General features: G+C 49.6%; 2 protein-coding genes across 7 annotated transcripts in view; one reads left to right on the top strand and one right to left on the bottom strand.

Annotated features, from left to right (window-relative positions):
* Positions 1–5,982, top strand: part of MTUS1 (microtubule associated scaffold protein 1) — a 170,189-nt gene extending 164,207 nt beyond the window's left edge. For all 6 annotated transcript variants that reach the window (XM_004696163.2, XM_045286920.1, XM_045286919.1 and 3 more), the window contains 3 exons: positions 491–607; positions 3,117–3,214; positions 3,694–5,982. In XM_004696163.2, the coding sequence (XP_004696220.2) occupies positions 491–607; positions 3,117–3,214; positions 3,694–3,907 (429 nt within the window). In that variant the 3' untranslated portion in view covers positions 3,908–5,982. The remainder of the gene's footprint in view (positions 1–490; positions 608–3,116; positions 3,215–3,693) is intronic.
* A 1,458-nt stretch (positions 5,983–7,440) lies between these two features.
* The window catches only part of PDGFRL (platelet derived growth factor receptor like), a 40,736-nt gene continuing 30,065 nt past the window's right edge, over positions 7,441–18,111 (bottom strand). Inside the window, exons 4-7 of the mRNA XM_045286568.1 lie at positions 16,613–16,764; positions 11,676–11,969; positions 9,678–9,817; positions 7,441–7,921 (exon numbers count right to left, since the gene is read on the bottom strand). Of these exons, the coding sequence (XP_045142503.1) occupies positions 7,733–7,921; positions 9,678–9,817; positions 11,676–11,969; positions 16,613–16,764 (775 nt within the window). The 3' untranslated portion in view covers positions 7,441–7,732. The remainder of the gene's footprint in view (positions 7,922–9,677; positions 9,818–11,675; positions 11,970–16,612; positions 16,765–18,111) is intronic.

Raw genomic sequence — 18,111 nt, 5'->3', positions numbered from 1 at the left:
AAAAAAAAAGAGCCACCAGTTCACATCCACCACCTGCACCAACCGAGAACGGCGAGGCTGCTCCCTTAAGGACTTGCAGCCTCAGAAACCATGTTCACGGTGGCCCTGAGTTGGAATTGACTCAGTAGCAGTGAGTGGGGTTTGTTTACAATCTCTATCCAGAATGATTTTATACTGTAACCAATGGTTTTTCTGTTATTTTAACATAAAGATTTGATACCACTAACCTTTTCCCCCCCAATATTGTTACCGATAAATGAATTACTTATTATTTTTACATCATTCGTATAACCAAAGTCTGAGAGTAAAATTATTTCAATCCTTCAGCTTTTCTTCAATACTGCTTTAAGAAGAGAGAAGCCACTTGTTGCCTTAGACAGAGATTTATTTGCCTTATTCTTAAACATAGTCTGAGGTTCTTTATTTTAAGAACTATGTGAATGTGTCAACCGGTCCGTCATAGAGGTGTGTCCTGTCATGTCTCCTCCAGAAAAACCCTCAGATCATGTATCTGGAGCAAGAATTGGAGAGCTTGAAAGCTGTGCTAGAGATCAAGAACGAGAAACTGCACCAACAGGACATCAAACTCATGAGAATGGAGAAGCTGGTATGTGTCCTTCAGAGTAGGCGAGTCGTGGTCTAGAGCCAGGCAATGTTTGTGAAATAGCATTGCGCTCTGAACATGGACATCATGCCAAAGGGAGAGGAGGCTACAGTGTCTTGGCATAGGTCACGGTCTTACACTACTGGCTTGGCATGGAACACATAAAGCAGACTTGGGTGCTTAGCGAAATGACAGCCAGTCAACTGCGTGTTTCAGGGTCTGCAAATCCTCACCTGTGTAAGGAAAATTTTAAATAATGTAAAATCGGTATTTTAATATACCGTCCACTCCAAGAGTTGGTAACATAAGTTAATCCCATTGGAGCAATTCAATCTTTTAAAATTTTTCATCTTGATTTTTATGAATAAGAACATGATAAAAGAAGTCATTCTAATAAAATGAATTCAGTTGGATAAAGAGCCCGCACCATGAAACGACTTGACCAGAAGGGAGTGAGTTTGTGGCCTCTGGGATAAAGAACTGATGTTAGCGGGGATAAGTCTACCAAGAGCTGTGTGTTGGCGGGGCATGCCCAGCGTTCAGTGTCAGGCTTGGCACACAGCTGGCACACAGCTGCTATTAGCCAGGCATCTAAGCAAGTTGGCAGCCTTGGGAAGGCAGCTGAAGTGATCCCAGCCATTGTACTTTGCTCTCCACAGCGCCAGCTGCCTGGCCCTGTTTGCTCCCCGCCCAATTATGAGCGACTCATGGAGAAGTGTCTCCTTCTGCCCAAACAAGCCCTAAATCTTGGGGAGCACCAGGCCATGCTTTGCAGAGTTGTCAGACTGGGCTGGTGTTTTGAGGGTGGGGGCGGGTTAGGAGTGGTTGACTGGATGGCAGTGAGTTTGGTGTTGCGGGGCCTTTGCGTGTGGGGCTGTGTTCTACGGAGGGGAAGTGAAGGCTCAGGATGGTCCCAGTTTCAGTCGGAAGGACATTTTAGTTTTTGAAAGAACTTGGATGTGGCTTGTTTAATGGGAGCAGTGTGGTGCTTCTACCGCTTCCTGGCAGAGGTCACCCACCGGGTCGTCCCTCTGCTCTCTCCGTCCGTGGGGACTCCGGTAGCACAGCCAGGAAAGAGCACCCTGCTCCGTGTGCCACTCACTACGTTGACGCACCCGGCTGTGGAATGACCAGCACCATGTCCTTTGTGTGGACCCAGTAAGTCTTTCTGGTTCTTGCCCTGGCCCAGAGGTGCCGGGAGAAACAGCAGTCAGCACGCAGAGTGTGTGTGGAAGAGCGGTTGAGAAGAGGGCAGGTGGACCCAGTTATCACACGATCCGGAAGCTTCGGGCCTCTGTTAAAAGCAACATGTTCCAAAAGCAGGGAAGCCTTTTCTGAAAATGAAAGTATTGGTACGAAAACAGCTTTGCCATGAACTTGATCGGTGCTACCACCCCCTTGGCTAGTTCCCTCTTCTGTGAAGGGGCGGGGCGGGTGGGGCAATACTGTGGAGCAGATCATTGAGGCCAGTCACCTCTGGCATCTTGAGTTCCTTTATGACGACTGGAAATCCCAAGCCAAAGCTTGTTCTTTGGAAAGTTCTTGTTATCGGGCTGTCCTGTCCTGAGCATGTTCTGGATCATGGGTTAGCTGACGGAGCACAGGCCTCCAGACGAAAAGGTATAAAGTAGACTCGTCGTATGATGCAGTGGCTCGGGGTTAAGAATTATTTCCAGTGAAACTAGGATGTTGCCTCTTAAACCCTAAACGGTTACCTTTTAGGGAACTGGACGTCCATTATGCTGCGATAAACTATCTTCCAGGCTCTTAGCCTTTAATCCCTCAACGGATCCATTTGGTTTCCTTCAAAGCTTCGCTTGGGCAGACAGCACACTGTCCTCCGCTGAGCTGAGGCGGAGGGAGGCTCTGGGTGCTGCGGCTGCTTGTTTCAGTCGATGCGCTCTACCGGGCTCTAGCCAGCATTGCCAGGGACTGAGAACTGTTATTGTAAGCCCCTGAGGCGTTCCTCCAGGGGAGGATTGTGTCTGCGGAAACGTACTGTGAGAAGGTGTGGAGCCCTTGCTTGGCCCCTAATCAAAGTGTGGTGGCCTGAGTCCACACAGGGGCCCTGTGTGACCATGACCCCCCAGCGCTCAGGCCAGCCCCGGGGCGCTCGGAAGGGCTGGATGCTCGGTTTCCCCAAGAGCTGCCATGCCAGCACCACTCCACTCGGAGACACGGGAGTCAGAGTCCCCTGGACAGCTACCAGAGTTTGGGTTGTTGATCAACAGAGGCGTCTGAGCTGCCATTTTTGGTTTTACTCACTTGGAACCAAAAGGATCCCCAGGGCGCCAGGTCTCTCACGGTCTGGGTCTGGACTTGGCCTCCTGGTGTCTCAGCTTGTCATGAGCCTGGCGGGCAGGCATCTTAAACATCATCTCGATACTGGATTCACAGGCTCTCTCACGAGCCCTCTCGGTGCCCAGGTGTGTCAGGGCTGTGCGGTAGGAAGTGCAGCACTCTTCTCGTAGGGGAATCTTTTCTAAACGTGGGACTTGTTGCTTGTGCCAAGGTGGACAACAACACCGCCCTGGTGGACAAACTGCAGCGGTTCCAGCAGGAGAACGAGGAATTAAAAGCTCGGATGGACAAGCACATGGAGATTTCCAGGTAAACGTTGTCGTAGTTTCCCCACGCTCCTCCCTTGAGCTGTCATTTTGTTGCCATTCTCTGCCCGGGTGCCTCCCAGCTGGCTGTGGGCGGCTGGGGACACATCCACGGGGCGCTGTTCTATCGGGAAGCGGGCATTTCACCACGCCCTGTTGTACCGGGAGGACCTGGACCAAACGCAGACCTCCGTCAGGAAGGCTCTGCTCAGGCTTCCAGAAGAGACGCGTGCAACCCAGGCGAAAAGCGCCCCGCCAGCAGGTAGTCCCGAACCTGTCCCTCATCCTCCGTGGAAGTTGTCACAAGAGAAGTGTCCCCGGTCGGGCCGCACTCCTAGGGTGCACCGTGACCCAGAGGCCCATGACTCACGGGGGCTGGGCGTGAACCCCTTTTGCTCCACAGGGACCACGGCCTGGACTTGCAAACAGAGACTGCTCACACTTCCCCGAGCCCGTGTGAACCCGCTGCTTTCCGTTTTGCAGGCAACTCTCCAGCGAGCAGGCCGTGCTGCAGGAGTCGCTGGAGAAGGAGTCGAAAGTCAACAAGCGGCTGTCCATGGAGAACGAGGAGCTGCTGTGGAAGCTGCACAACGGGGACCTGTGCAGCCCCAAGAAGTCCCCCAGCTCCGCAGCGGTCCCTTTTCAGTCACCCCGAAATTCTGGCTCCTTCCCCAGTCCCAACGTCTCACCCAGATGACGCTTCCTGGAAGCCGAGAGACTGCCCGGAAGCTGCTTGATTCGGGTCTGCAGGACTGACCCTCGTGACGGTCGCGGGAGCAAGGGAGACAGTGGCTTCCGTGCGCCCGTCGCAGTCTAACTGGAAAGCAACCTCCACCGGACGGGCTGCTTCGGAGACTGGGACTCAGTGCCCCTCCTGGCTCCGTCCCGAAGGCTCCCGGGAGAGCGTCTCGGCACGCGCCCCCGTGGACGTTGTTGCACAAAGCACTTACGGATCGGACGAGTCTTGTTCTCTGCCTTTTTCACCTGCGCATACGGGAAAAACTCTCAGGGGCTCATTCAGATAAAGATTTATAACCTCTGTAATGTTCTTCACCACAGACACCTTCTTGTGATTTTTATCTCCGTCTGACTGAGGATGCGTGAATGAAGTGGATGTACTCGGGTGCCGGGTCTGATGCTGCCTTCGTTGCTGGGTCGGGAAGTCAAACGCTGACGATGTCCGGACGGGTCCTAATCAAGTCACAGCGTCCACCTTTCAGCCAAAGCCATAGAAGAAGGAGCAATCGCTGCTCACATCACGATGATCACAACGCCACTCAGCCCTTCCTTGGCGACAGGAGAAGCTTTGACAGGGCTGTGCATTCCCTGCTGTCTGTGTGGAGTCACTCTGTTGACTGGTTTTCAATGTTCAGTTGAAACTCGCTAGGTTTCCTTTGGTAGATTTGTAACTTACCCACGGGAGCCTAGCACCACACACACTCTGACCCATTTTCTCAGGCTGTAAGCAGATGCAGAACCGAATTTTTCTAAAAAACCTGTATAAAGTAAAAGGGCAGTCCTAAAGAATTGGGGCTGCCTTATTTTCCCCCCATCAAAGCTCTCCTTGCAGACTGGAACCTTTGTCTTCTCTCCCTTTCTCCCCAGTCAACAGTCACCCCCTCCCCTCTCCCAGACCCGCCCAGAGCCACAACAGCCGACCTTCTACCTCCTCCCTACTTTCCTCTAGGACAAGGACAGGGAATATGCTTCTCCAGGGCCAGCTCAGTTTTCAAGGTGCTGGAGCAACTTCCCAATAAACTAAGGCCTGGATTTGAGACTACAAATTGGAAACTCTTAAGGGGGAGGGGGGAGAAACTCATTAGATAGCAGAACTTAAGCAAGCTAGGATGAAATGCCTGTCAGTGACCAGGGCACCTTAATGAAACAAACCATCGATGTCCTTGACTACAACAAAGCCACCTGGAAGACCCTAAGATTCCTGGCACCCTTAGGCCATCTCTCCGTCCTTGGGGAGGGAGCAGAGTGGCCGGCTGATGAGTGGGAAATGCAGCTCGTCCAACTGTCCTTTAAACTACACTTCAGTTTCTCACCAAATTTCATATATAGCCCCCACCTCACCCACCCAGTTCTAAAACCCTGCGGAAGGCAGAGGAGCTGTGGCTGCCCGCCCCCCCATGTGTCACCTTGTAATGTCAGTGTTTACTCACCCACGTGGCTGGCTCTGCAAATAATCCCCACCCAAAGAACCCCCGAGGACACTAGAGGCAGATACCTGAGTCATCAGTGTGTGTACACTACATAGTGAATTGATACTCACGATGCACGTTATTGTTTTTTTTTAGTTAGTGATGGTGTCTGAAGTTTTAACCTCCGGTAGTTTATCATGTTCACTTCTGACCAATTAGAATGTAGGTTCACTAGCACCTCCTAGCCACCTCCTAGCATATCTCTGCTCACCCTTCAAGCTGATGTCAACGTCACTAGCCAAAGTCAGGTCTGCCACTCATCCCCTGCGCATGGTGAGTCTCGTGTTGTTCTCTACTGTCCTCCGTCATTATGTAGGTGTCCGGGAAAACAAATCTTAAAGCAGCGACTACAAAACGTCTTCAGGGGATGGAAGACAACAGGAGAGAAGATAGGAAACAAAATAGAGAACTTTACGATTTTTTTTCAAACCAAATGTTTCTTGGATGAAAACTGTCACGTCATAAAAAAAATGGTTGTGTAATCAACTTAGTTGTACTCGGTTTGTAGTGATGGAAAGTGTATTTTACTCTGATCAAATAAATAATGCTGGAATATTCGATTTAAGATTTGCAGCCTCTGGCATACATCACTCTTCAAAATGATATCTAATGTGTAGCCCCACTCCCACCCACCCCACAACACAGCGGTCGAGAGACTGTGTCACCCCTGGAGCGAGTTCTCAGGATTTTCCATTGCAGCCAACAAAATTGGCTGTGGTGTGAAATACGGCTCATAGGCCTGGACTCAGAGCTAAGCTTTGCTTTCTTTTCAAAATTCAAAGCTGTGTGTGAGAAATAAACTTTTACTAATTTTAACAGTTCCTGTTGTGTCAGGTAAGGAAATTGGAATAGCATGTCCCCAATGCTTGTAAAGATGGTAACAAAATGCAAAGCAAAGAGGACTCTTCCTTGATCTCTGCATGTGCTTCAAAGAAATGTATCCTTTAAAAGCTCATGTTCTAGGTCCTATGGGATGATTCATCGAAGATGACCACTGTCGAGTGTAACAACGAGCAATAGCAAGCATAGGCCGCCCCAGAGGATGGCGGGCTCTGTCCCAGTGGCTCTTTGGCCGGTCACTTCTGACCTAAGTTGGCTGCCTCATCCCCCCACTCCATTGACTGTTGCCTTTTATTATCGGTATCTTTATAAACCTGTGAGGGTTGGAAACGTTACCTCTGAGAATTACGATCTCAGCAAATTGCACCCTACAACATGGTAAGTATTATGTATTACTAATGATAAGATGTACAGCCATGGCACAGTCATACGTACGTGCTGTTCGCTATAACTCAAATACATTCTAAGGGATTACCTGTGATTTAAAAAAAAAATACCCCTGTAAATTTAGCTCCCATCGTAAGAAAAAATTAGCAAGTTAGCATCTGCATCTTACTGATGATGAAAAACTGGATGGTACCGACCTTGGGCAGGGCATGCACTTCCTGTACTTGGCGGCTGACCGAAGGGGTGTGGGTTCGAGTCCACCCAGAAATAAGGTGACCAGACGTCCTGCTTTTGGCAGGACTGTCCCAATTTTTAACAATTTTTCCCACATCCCACGGCGGTTTTAAAAAGTCCCGATTTTTTACAGAATGCACGACAAGCTAGGGTATATGGTTTTCGGCTGTCTTGTGGCTATTTCGCAAGGATATGAGTTTTATCAATGGTGTCCCGCTTTACCAATGTTAAAATCTGGTCACCTTACCCAGAAAGCCTGCGCAGAAAAACCCTGGCAACGGTCTGCCAAAGAATCAGCCGTTGACGACGACGGAGCACGTTTCCCTCTGATTCACATGGCGTCGCGTGAGGCATGGTCCACCTGATGGCAACCGGTTTTTAGAAACTCCATTGGTGCTGCTTAGAAACATTTTTAAATTCTGGGTACATATAGGTGTCATGTGAACATACCAAGTACTGACCCACGCATGGCTGCCAGGTCCTTCTGGATGTACTTCAATTCAAGCTAGCTTCAAAAGGAAGAACACCCATTAAAAAAAAATTTTTTTACAAAACCATGCTCATTTAATAGAATTGGTTATATAAAATTGTTTACATATGTGCTTTCTTGGGGCAAACACTGGAGACACAGGTACATAGGCAAGCAATCAAAAGACATGCTTTCTGTTAAAAATAGTTCTGCTATTAAACCAGAGGACGCCCTCTACTGTTGGCACTCTAGGTCTGAGCATAAGGCAAAGGGTGGGGATTGGCACTTGACGTCAGCCTCCGGCTAACCCCAGGCCAGAGGAGCCGTAGGACTGATGGCTTATGTGTAGGGGCCTTCCACCAGCGCCCTCTACTTTGTTTTCAAGTCAGGAAGACTCAACCAGGGTAGCAACTGTGGTCTGCCCTCGGAGGTTCTGAGCCATACAGATGTAGTACCCGGCATCGATGGTCTCAAAGTCTTCCACGGTAATGACGCTCTGGGAGAGCCTTGTGGTGTGTCCCAGTCCTCTGTGGATCAGCCTCCAAGTGTCTTGGATCGTCACCGGCCGTTCACCCTGTTTCAACAACACCCACACAGACTGAAGCACCAACCACAGGCTGCTATAAACAGCTCCTGCTAAGCCAACACTGCTGAGTGTCCTTTGCAAAGTGCAAAACACATGCTTAGAAAAGGCTATTTGGAGTGTTTAGCTCATCGGCTGTGGGAGCTTTCTCGCTGCCTAATCCTTGTTGGCTGCATCTTTTCCAGGAAGAGCCTGGAATGTCACTAGACTCTTCAGTCATGTCTCTCTGGGCACTATTTTTTCTTCAGTAAGTTTCTACTTAATGTCAGTTATTCTTTTGAAACTCCAAGAAAGTGGGGCTGCTGTTGGCCGCAAAAACCTGCATATAATTTTCCACCCGGAACCACCTCAGGCTGCCTACCTACTTCCACCCCCTGGCTAAGTGGCTTTTGTTCACATCACGTCCAAAGAAGCCAGAGGCTCGCCCTGAAGCCAGTGCCCGCTGTTCGGATCTGAGGAGTGGGATGTGTGGGGGTCCCGTGTGCCAGAGGATGCAGTGAAAGTGCCGAGGGTGGGGCCGGCGATGTCCCAGAGAAGGTGCCCGCCTACTTCTAGAAAGCCGGAGGGTCTCTTGTGTGACATAACTAATGTTTTGAAGATCTCTAAATTCACACCCTCTCCGCTCATAATTGCACCAGCGGGCACTCTCATTTTGGAGCGAGCCCCGGCTTCTTTTGGACGTAATGTGAGCAAAGGCCTCTTAGCGAGGGGGGGTGGGGGTGGGCAGCGTGCAGAGGTTCAGGGTGGAAAATTGTATGCAGGTTTTTACAGCCCAGGGCAGTTCCAATTTCTTGTTCTTTCCAACAGGAGAAATAGAACATTGAGGAGAAAGTTACTAACGAAACAATAGCCCCGAAAGAAAGCTGAAGGGTCTGGTGGCTCATGAAAAGGATTGCTGGCGGTCCGCACGGTCAGCATTTCGAAACCAGCAGCTGCTGCGCTGGCGAGAGGGAGGCTTTCCACTCCCATCAGGTACAGTCCGGGGAAGGCGCACGCGCAGTTCTGCTCTGTCCTGTAGGGGGCTAGGCGTCAGCGCCGCTTCGATGGCAGTGCGTTCTGTCTGTTGTGCTTTCTGCTCATAAAAATGCCAATTCACGATGTCGAAAACAACCCTCTATTTGAAACATCACTAGCTAAATGTGGCAACATTTTAAGTTACCGGATGCTAGAAGATAACTCTTCTCCAGGGATACTTATTTTCCACAGCCCGCCCATAAGGAGGATGTCTTCGGAGACCAAATCTCTTTCGGCAACAGGGATTATTGCATGTTGACAGCAAAGCTGTTTATTTCAGGGGGCAGGACATGCACACAGGCTACAGAGGCTGCAGCGGCTTTTACGAGAAGATTATTTTCAAATGACCTCTGGCCTCACGCCCCTTTCGGACAGAGCTCAGCCTTCCTCACAGGCGGTGGGTGGCTGGTGTAGAGGAGGACATTCTGAAGAGGGTGGGAAGCGGGTCAGCAGACCTGGGGGGGACGGGGACTAACGAGTAAGGTCGGGGAGTGGGTGGGAGAAGGAAACCCCCGTTATTTTCCTCTTAGACCCCTGGCCCTTTTTGACGAAGGGTTTTAAGAAAAAGTCCTTGAGGAGAGCACATGGCGTGAATGGCCAAAGAGACCCTGTCACTCCCCCCAGCACTTTGAAGAAAGAGAAAAAAATCCATCGGTGAATACCCCAATCCATCTTAAAACAAGCACAGCCTTCCCACCCTTCTAACCAAGCCTGGGGACTGAAAGTGGCTTACCTCCTGCCCTGGATAGAGCCACCGGAATTCCACGTCCACGTCAGGCTCCCCGAGGACCGTGCAGCGGACACTGATGTCCTCCCCACCTTTCACCTTGTCCAAGGACGCCGAGATGGTTGTTGATGGTGGGCCGCTGGGAACTGGAGGTCGGCAAAAGACAGGAAAGGGCAATGAGACTCACGAACACAAGATGAGCCTGTTCTTTCAGGGAAGCAGGTAACACCAGGGCCTGTCCTATCATTAGCTCCCCACCTGGCAACGGCCCCCTCCACCCCACCGTTTTGTTTCTTGTGAAGCCCCCTCTAATGCTGTGGAGAGCGGAGACGGTGGCTCGAAGGGGGTCATCTTTCCGAGCTGTCTGAGTCTAGCCACCACTCTCGTACTTAGGGAAGGGGGTTAGGAAGTCTGTCAAGAGCCCTGTGAAGAAAATTCAAAGTTGAGGGGTGTTATGGAATGAAATGTTTCCCCCCAAACATATGTGTGACTCCTGATACCAGTATTAGGAGAGTGAACGTGTTTGGAAATGAGATTTTCTGTTATAAGTAATGAGCTTCAATGGGATGAATTGACACCCTGGCCATCCGCTGGGCCAACAAGCCAGCGATCACGAAGCTGATGGCAAAAAAATGGGCAGCATCTCCAGCGTTAGCCACAGAATCACCACGAGTCCAGGTTGGCATTATGGCAGCCAACAGTGAATTGTTTTCAGCTAAAGGAGCTCCTATGGGGCGCAGGCTGGGTCTAACCCTAACCCCTTCTGAGAGGTGCTTTGGACATGGGGAGAGCAGCACAAAATGAAGACACACAGGCAGGTGATTTGATGAGAAAAGTCAAGACGCCTGGGCAAGAAGGGGGTGTCAGGCTTGACTGCTGGTCCGCCAGTGCACCAGGGGGAGCAGCCGCCCTCTGAGCAGAGGAGGAAGATCCTGAATGCATGAAGGGGTCAGAAGGAAAGAAGAGGAGAAAGCTGGTGTAGCCAGCAGGCAGGAACCCCAGAGGAGTGTAGATTTAGGAAGAGGCGAGGGAATGACAACAGCCAGGAGGTGGAAGTGGATCTGGAAAGAAGGCCACGGATCCCATTTGGGTGAACGCAAAGACGCTGAGAAGAGGTCCTCCGAGCTTGGGGATGGGCACTGCCGAGCAGCCGTCCAGGAGAACCAGAGGGCAGAAAGGAAGGAGGAGAGGAGGTTGGGGCCGTGGACAAGCGGATTCCAACTCAAAGGATCAACCGTACACAGGGCAGAATAGAACTGCTCCTTGGAGTTCCGAGAGCCCAGTGCCTCTTTGTTCTTGAAGGAGTGACTGACGGTTTGAACAGCTGACTATAGTAGCAGCCAACGCTTAATCCACACCACCACCAGAACAAGGAAGGAGGGCTTTAGATGCGCAGTCCACTGGAGGAGCTTGGTAAAGCAAGGGGGCGGGGGGCAGCAAAGGAGGGAAAGATCCTGGAGGAGATGGATTGGCACAGGAGCTGCACCGGTGGACTGAGGCATAGGAACAAGGGTGAGGGGAACAGGCCGCTGCCGGGCGGAGCCCAGAGGCTCAACAGCACCTGACCACAGAGGAGCCCTGGTGGTGCTGGCGGCTCAGCTGAACTGCTAAGCAGAAGACCCGGGGTTCGAGCTCACCAGGGGCTCTGTAGTAGAGAGATGGTGCTGTCTGCTCCTGAAATGATTTCAAACCCTGGTATAGGGTCGCTATGAGTCAGAATCAACCCGACGGCAGCGGGCTTGGTTTAGTTCTAGAGCAGTGGTTCTCAACCTTCCTCATGCCACGACCCTTTAATACAGTTCCTCATGTTGTGGTGACCCCCAACTATAAAATGATTTTCGTTGCTACTTCCTAACTGTCATTTTGCTACTGTTATGAATCGGGCGACCCCTGGTTGACACCCCCAGGTTAAGAACCTTTAGGGTCGAGGAGAGCAGTCTATGCTGCCTCCTTCCATCTGCAGGTCAGGAACAGTGAGGATTGCTGGGCGGCAGGCTTACTTACCTTCGACATACAGCAGCTGGTACTTGATGGAGATCTGCGACTTGCCCCCAGCCTCAGCCTTGCAGTAGACCACCCCCTGGTGGTCGAAGTGGGGCTGCAGATACACAAAGCCTCTCTTCACATCGTACATAATGTCCTTTCCATTGGCTGCGATTTCCTTGGCCGGGAACTCACTGTGGAGGGTGACTTTGGCTGACAGGACAGTCACTCGGCAAGGAACCACAGCCTGTCTGTCGGCGTTCAAGTAGACGACCTCAAAGTAACTGGGAGAAGGTACAAAGAGCTCTCCTTTCTCTGCAAAAGGGAAAGACACGGGGTATTTATTCTGGAGACGCGCGGGAAGGGCGTCTTGAGGATGCTTGCATTCGGGCACGTCTCATGTCTCCCAGCATATGGAGGTCTTACCAATAGAAAAAGGTATTTTCTAATGCTTTTTTTTTCTTTTTGCAAGAATGGTTTCCATCTCCTTGAAGGAGATTTTAAAAGATATTTGTTTGCGTCCAAATCAGAGTCGTGGAGTTTACACACTAAGGAAGCAGGAAGGAGACTGGCTTCCTTATGTCTTGAGCAGTTTTAAAGCCTCTAAGCAAATCAGCACTTCTGGTTGGAGTCATTTAGACCCAAGACCAGTTCTCTGGAGAAGGGGGGTGGGGGGGTGGCAAGCTTCTCGGAAAGCCCTCCTCACCGTCTGCATGCAAGAAAGCCTCGCTCCTGGCACAGGGACTGCCAACCTTTCTGGGAAGGAAATGGAGAAGGGGAGGACCAGGAATGTGGACACCACGTGACCACCACCCCTGTGTGGTTTTTGAGATCTCGTGGTGGCATTTTTCTCTTCCAGCAGAGAGGACTCGTTTACCCACGCCTTCCCGAGGACAAGCAAGAGCCTCTGGAGTTGGTTTGTGGTTTTCTGTTTGTTTGTTTTTGGTATGGCACATTATTTAAATACTTTTTCCCCAGGATCATTCTGTGAGTGAGTAGAACAGTAATAGTTTAAAAAAAATGGTGAACCCACTCACAGCCCAACATGCATTGGAGTGTTTCCTGTGATGCTCCTGAAACAAGCAATGCTTGGCTTTCTTTGTGCCACAATTGCACAGTTTATGCCCCGGGCAGAATTCTCAGACACAACAGAGACGTCTTCAATGGGCCAAGTGCATGGCACCATGGAGGTCTTTGCTCCTGGCCTTGACTGAGACCCAGGGTCTCTGTCAGGTGAGTCTCTGTCTTTGCACTAAGTGGGCTTAGTGGTGCCGCTTCCTGATCAATTGGCTTTCAGCCTTAGACAAGGGGCTGTTTGTCAGTGTTGTGCCCAACAACCATATTTGCACATAGGAAGCCTCTATGACCTTCGATGTGTTGCCCACACCATAAAGAGAAGGCTGAAGCTGTCGAGATCTCATTCAGTGACAACACTTAAGGATTTCATGATTATAAAGTTTAGAGTCAACTCTTTTTTTAAGTGAAGGTTTTGAAAGCAAAAGAAGCTTACTCTGAACTGATGAACAAAACCAGTGAATGATCCGAGCTACAGAACATAGAAATGTGGTCTTCCTTCTGATAGATTAATTAGGTCAGTCCTTGCTTTGAAATAAGTGACCATATCAATCCATATAGATAGATAGATAAATGTGGTCACATATATATAGTGACTATATACTGTATTTATAATCACTATATATATATATATATATAGTCAGTAAAAAGTACATTAAAGTTCATTTTAAAAAGTACAAGTCACATATGTCCGCTGCAAATGTGTATATATCTACCCATGTAGATGACAAACTCCTTAGGAAAACAAGACACATGTAAATTTAGATTTCAAACAAGCACATGGGCTATCAACTAAAATCCAAATGATAACTAACTCCGTATGTAGTACCATACTAATTACTGCAGTTTTACTACAGATGAAAATTGGGGCCCCAAACTCCGCTCTGAGAAAGGCCAGCTGCGGGTCCTGGTCTCGTCCTTGATCTCAGTGGTGGTTACCTGTGTCTCTTTCACTGGATGGCAACTCACGGAGCTGTCTGTACACTTGTGACTTATGTGTTTCTTGGTCTGAAGGAGTCAGAGAGGAAAGTTGCCTCCTCTGATATCCCCCGCAAGACAAAATGAAAGAGGAATCATAGATAGAATGTGACAGTTGCTTCACCAAAAGTCACACAAATGAACACCAGCTAGCCTCCAAAAAGAGACGTGCCCAGGCTTTCACTCAAACTCTAGGACGTGAACAACCACGAGCGGCAGGCACTTCTCTGTGGGCAGCCGGCAAGCATGTGCTCAGAAGGAATCCAGAGCCTGCGCTTCTGTAACAGCTCCTCTGGGCTTCTCCGCACCGCCCTGCTTGGGAAGCAGAGTATCTCTCGCTAGACTGAAAATCCAATTGGACGCCGGAAATGGTAACATACATTAAGGCATCTCCTTTGTTGACCCGGGTGTTTGAAAAGGTGAAATTGAACTCAACTTTTGGCCTTCTGTTGGTTCCAGAAAGGACTTCAGTAAGTTAAGAAAGAGAATGTGTCTCCAGAGTGCAAAGAGAGAACCCAGGACCCTCCCCAGAAAAAGCCTTCCGTCAAAAACCTTGGTCCATACTTGGGGAAGACATGGCAGTGCTAATCTTGCCAAAGAACCTTCGTTTTATGATTTGAAATACGTGACCAGTCCTTGTTTAGAAAGTCAGACCCTTATTAGACTTAATGGGTTGCCTCCGCCACCTGTTTCACGGTGTGAAATAAAATCACAGGCACACGGGCACACTCTGAAGTGAACGTCGGAAGGGACTGTCAACAATAGTTGACAATTCTCCTGAGCAACACGTTATACTGGCTGTTGTCTTCCTGTCGGTCTGTCAGTCTACACATCCATTCATCGCCTTATCCCTGCGGGAGTTCATGCAGGAAGAACATTAGCTCCTGGGCCAGACAGCCAGACTCTAGACCAGTGTTTCCCAAAGTGAGTGACAGGGCCCCCAGGCAGGTGCTGGAACTACCAGGGGTGGGCACGGGGCTGAAAAAGCAGATGCCTGTACGTTACCCTGAATTAGGGGTTATAGTACAAAAGTTTTCCTTGACAGAGGGGCACTGAGTAATCTTTTTTTCTGGGGGAAAAAAAATGACAGTTGACCAAAGAAATTTGATCACCTATGGTCTAGACATTGGGATTTTTAGCTTCTAGAAATGATGACTAATTTACCAATACTTTCCTTTGGGCAATTAGGAAACTCTGATTTTGGGGCTTTGTTTTGATTTGGTTTATGTTCATCTGGCAAAAAAAAAAACAAAACCAAACGCACTGTCATCGAGTTGATTCCAACTCATAGCGACACCATGGGACAGAGTAGAACTGCCCCTGTGACCTTCACATACAGTAGCTCCTCAGGGAGCGGAAGGTCTCGTCTTTCCCGTGGAGAAGCTGGGGGGCTCACAAAACTGCCCTCGCAGTGAACAGTCACAGTGTAACCTTCAGAAGGGCTTGAGGCATGTGAAAGCCTCATCAGACTCTAAGAAAGGTTCTGGCTTCAACTGGAACTCCTGGGACAAAAGCAGCACACGTAGGCAGAAGGAGAAGTTTACACACTTCCTGAAGTTTACACACTTCCTGTCCCACACTTCTGAATCCTGCTGGAGGACGTCATCCCCGAAGCTCAGAAGCTCAGAGCTTAGACACGGCTGCCGAGGAAGGAGGCTGGACACCTGCTCTGTAAAGGGAGCCTCTCCGAGTGTAAGCTCCGGGTGCTGAGCACACGCTAGCCCAGGAAGAGAGGTGCTTTCCGCCCCACCTGCTCCTTTTCAGGCCCCTCTCTTACAGCCAGAGATTGGGATGGAAGCCACAAGGACCTCAACCCTTGGGACGTTTGTCTCGAAACCTCAGCTCATAGTTCTACTAAGGAAGAATGCAAGGAGCCCTTTGGTCTGCCAGCCTGCCAGGGACAACAGAGGCTCAGCAAAGATCACTGTGGGTTTAGGAAGCACACGGACTACAGGTCTAGAGCAGCAGAGCTTAGTGTACCGATGCTGTGCTGGCCAGTATGACGACCACCAGCTACAGCCAGCGCAGGAGCGCTTGAAATGTGGCTTGTATGACTGAGAAACTGAATTTTACGGTGTATTTAATTTGCATTCGAATTCAGATAGCTACCTGTGGCTATTGTTATAAGCCTGTCAGTCCCCTTCAACTCAAGAGTGGCCCCATGCTCTGCAGAGCAACTTCCTGTAGGGTTTTCTGCTGTACTTTCCATAAAGCAGACCACCAGCTCTTTCTCTTACAGACCCACATCTTCCAGGTAGCAGCTGAGCATTTAAGCCATGCCTTGCACTGACATGAGGCTGGTGGCTTCCATATTGGACAGTGCTTGTAAAGATTCTGGAATCCAAGGTTCTGGCTTCTAACTCTGGTTTTGCCACTTGGAGGGGGGCTTCCAAAACAGTTGGTGGAAATTTTCCATTAGCATATGTATATGATAATGGTAGTTGTGTGTGACCTTGAAGAACTTAACCTAATCCCTCTACACTTCATATTTCGCACTGGAGAACTAGAAATGTTATTTGTACTTTCCATCAGGCTTGTCAACAGGAATACAAAGAGAAAGGAGTGTGTGTCCCGCCTCCATCGCCACTGGATCCACAAGACTTTGCACCCACTGGCCTGTGAACTTCCTGCATTCAGCATCATGGCATGTTATGTGAGTCTGAAGAAGAATTTATAGACCGGTATTGGACATATGGGCAAATACTGGACTTATGGAGTTGATCTGGACTGGGTTTGGATGTGTTCTTAATATACAATTACTCTTTATATAACATTCTTTCTTATACACATGAGTGTCTATGAATTTGTTTCTCTAGTCTACCCGGACTAACATACTCCTATTCTGCATGCAGAGGGAACTTCATCAAGGAGCCAGAAGAGTTCCCAAAAGGCACCAAGCACCTTACCTGTGAAGAAGATGTAGGTGGAGCCTGTTTGGGCCTCGTCCTTCCTGCAGATGGAGCCGTTGCAGAGCTGTCCCCAGCAGCTGAACTCGCCGGTGTCGGCCGCAGTGGAGTTGACCAGGGCCAGCTGGCCATAGCGCTCATGCTGCCTCACACTACAAACAAAGGAAAGGCAGAAAGCAATGGAAGCAGGCCGGCCCCAGCCGGGGCCTTGCAGCCATTACTCTGTGTTTCTTTGTCCTCAGACTGAAACACCCCAGTGGACTCCAAGAGCCACTTCGGAGATTGTACAGACTAAGGAAGAGTGCATATGTGTGTGTGTAGGGGCAGGGGGAGGCTTGGAAGGGAGGAGGCAGAAATGCTTTCCTTAAAGGGAAATAATAAATGATCATTGTGTTTTCCAAAGGGGGAAATTCTCTTTGATCTCAGAACTGGGGTTTCCATTAAGCCAAAGCAGGGGTGCATTGGCAACAGAAGTTCAGCCCCGAGGCCTGGGGCGAGTGTGTTGCTCAAAAGCTTTGTTGCAAATGAAAGCATCTAAAGAGCCTTTTCCACGCTCTAGATGCAGACTATAAGCTTGGGACCACAGGATGGCACATTATCGTATTAAAGATGTAAAACTATTCCTTAAGGAAAACAAAAGTACTGGCTGCTAAAGATGCAGGACCCTCAGTAGGCAGGCCCCCCTCTGGCATAGTGCTGAGCGTCCTTGGGCATGTGCACTTGACCTTTGCCCTTTGATTTCTGCTTTCTCTTCTCTTGTGTTACACCTCCATTACCACAATCATCTGGTGTGATCTCACCGCAATAGCAGCATCCCGCCCCACTTCAAATGGAGTGCACAGTGAAATGCCTGCTCTGTTGGTCCTAATCACAGTCTGGTTTGGGGTCACTGCTGAATAGCTGTTGGGACCATAAGTTTGTGCTGCCAAGAGCTGCCTCTGTACTCCCACTCCGCCAACTGCGTCTTGTCAACTGAGCGGAAATCTCTCCTCCTTCAGGAAGCTTCTAATTAGAGTCAACTTTCTCCAAGTGATGTAATGGGCTCCCCTGTCCTCTCCTGGGATATTCCCAACTTCCTGTTGACACCAGCTGGGACAAACTTGGAGGACAGAGACTGTGCCACATTTGTTTTATGACAGAATACGGTACAAATTCCACAAGGAAGGTTTGGATTGAAATTGAACGGAGCCCCAGCATTGGGCCTGGGGTTCCTGCGGGGGAGATCTCCAACTTGAAGAGCAAGCATCTGGCTCCCTGTTTCGCAGAGGAGGACACTGAGGCTCAGACAGAAGAGAGACTGAGCGCCACTGAAGGCCAAGGACTGAACAAGCCTGCCCTTGAGTGATTACGTAAGAAAATGCAGATAAAGCGCTTCAGGCAGTGCCTGCCTCATAGCATTATCTTAATTGTGTCTTAGTTACACAGATTAGTAGTAATTGCTATAAATATTACTACTACAATGGCAAATAATACACACCAAACTTGGAGACAGTATTTGC

The sequence above is a fragment of the Echinops telfairi genome, unplaced genomic scaffold (assembly GCF_000313985.2).
Source record: "Echinops telfairi isolate 266 unplaced genomic scaffold, ASM31398v2 ScPeMD7_9;HRSCAF=40, whole genome shotgun sequence".
In the NCBI taxonomy this organism is placed as follows: Eukaryota; Metazoa; Chordata; class Mammalia; order Afrosoricida; family Tenrecidae; genus Echinops; species Echinops telfairi.
The sequence above is the reverse complement of the archived record's forward strand: the minus strand, read 5'-3'. Positions and strand labels throughout refer to the sequence as shown.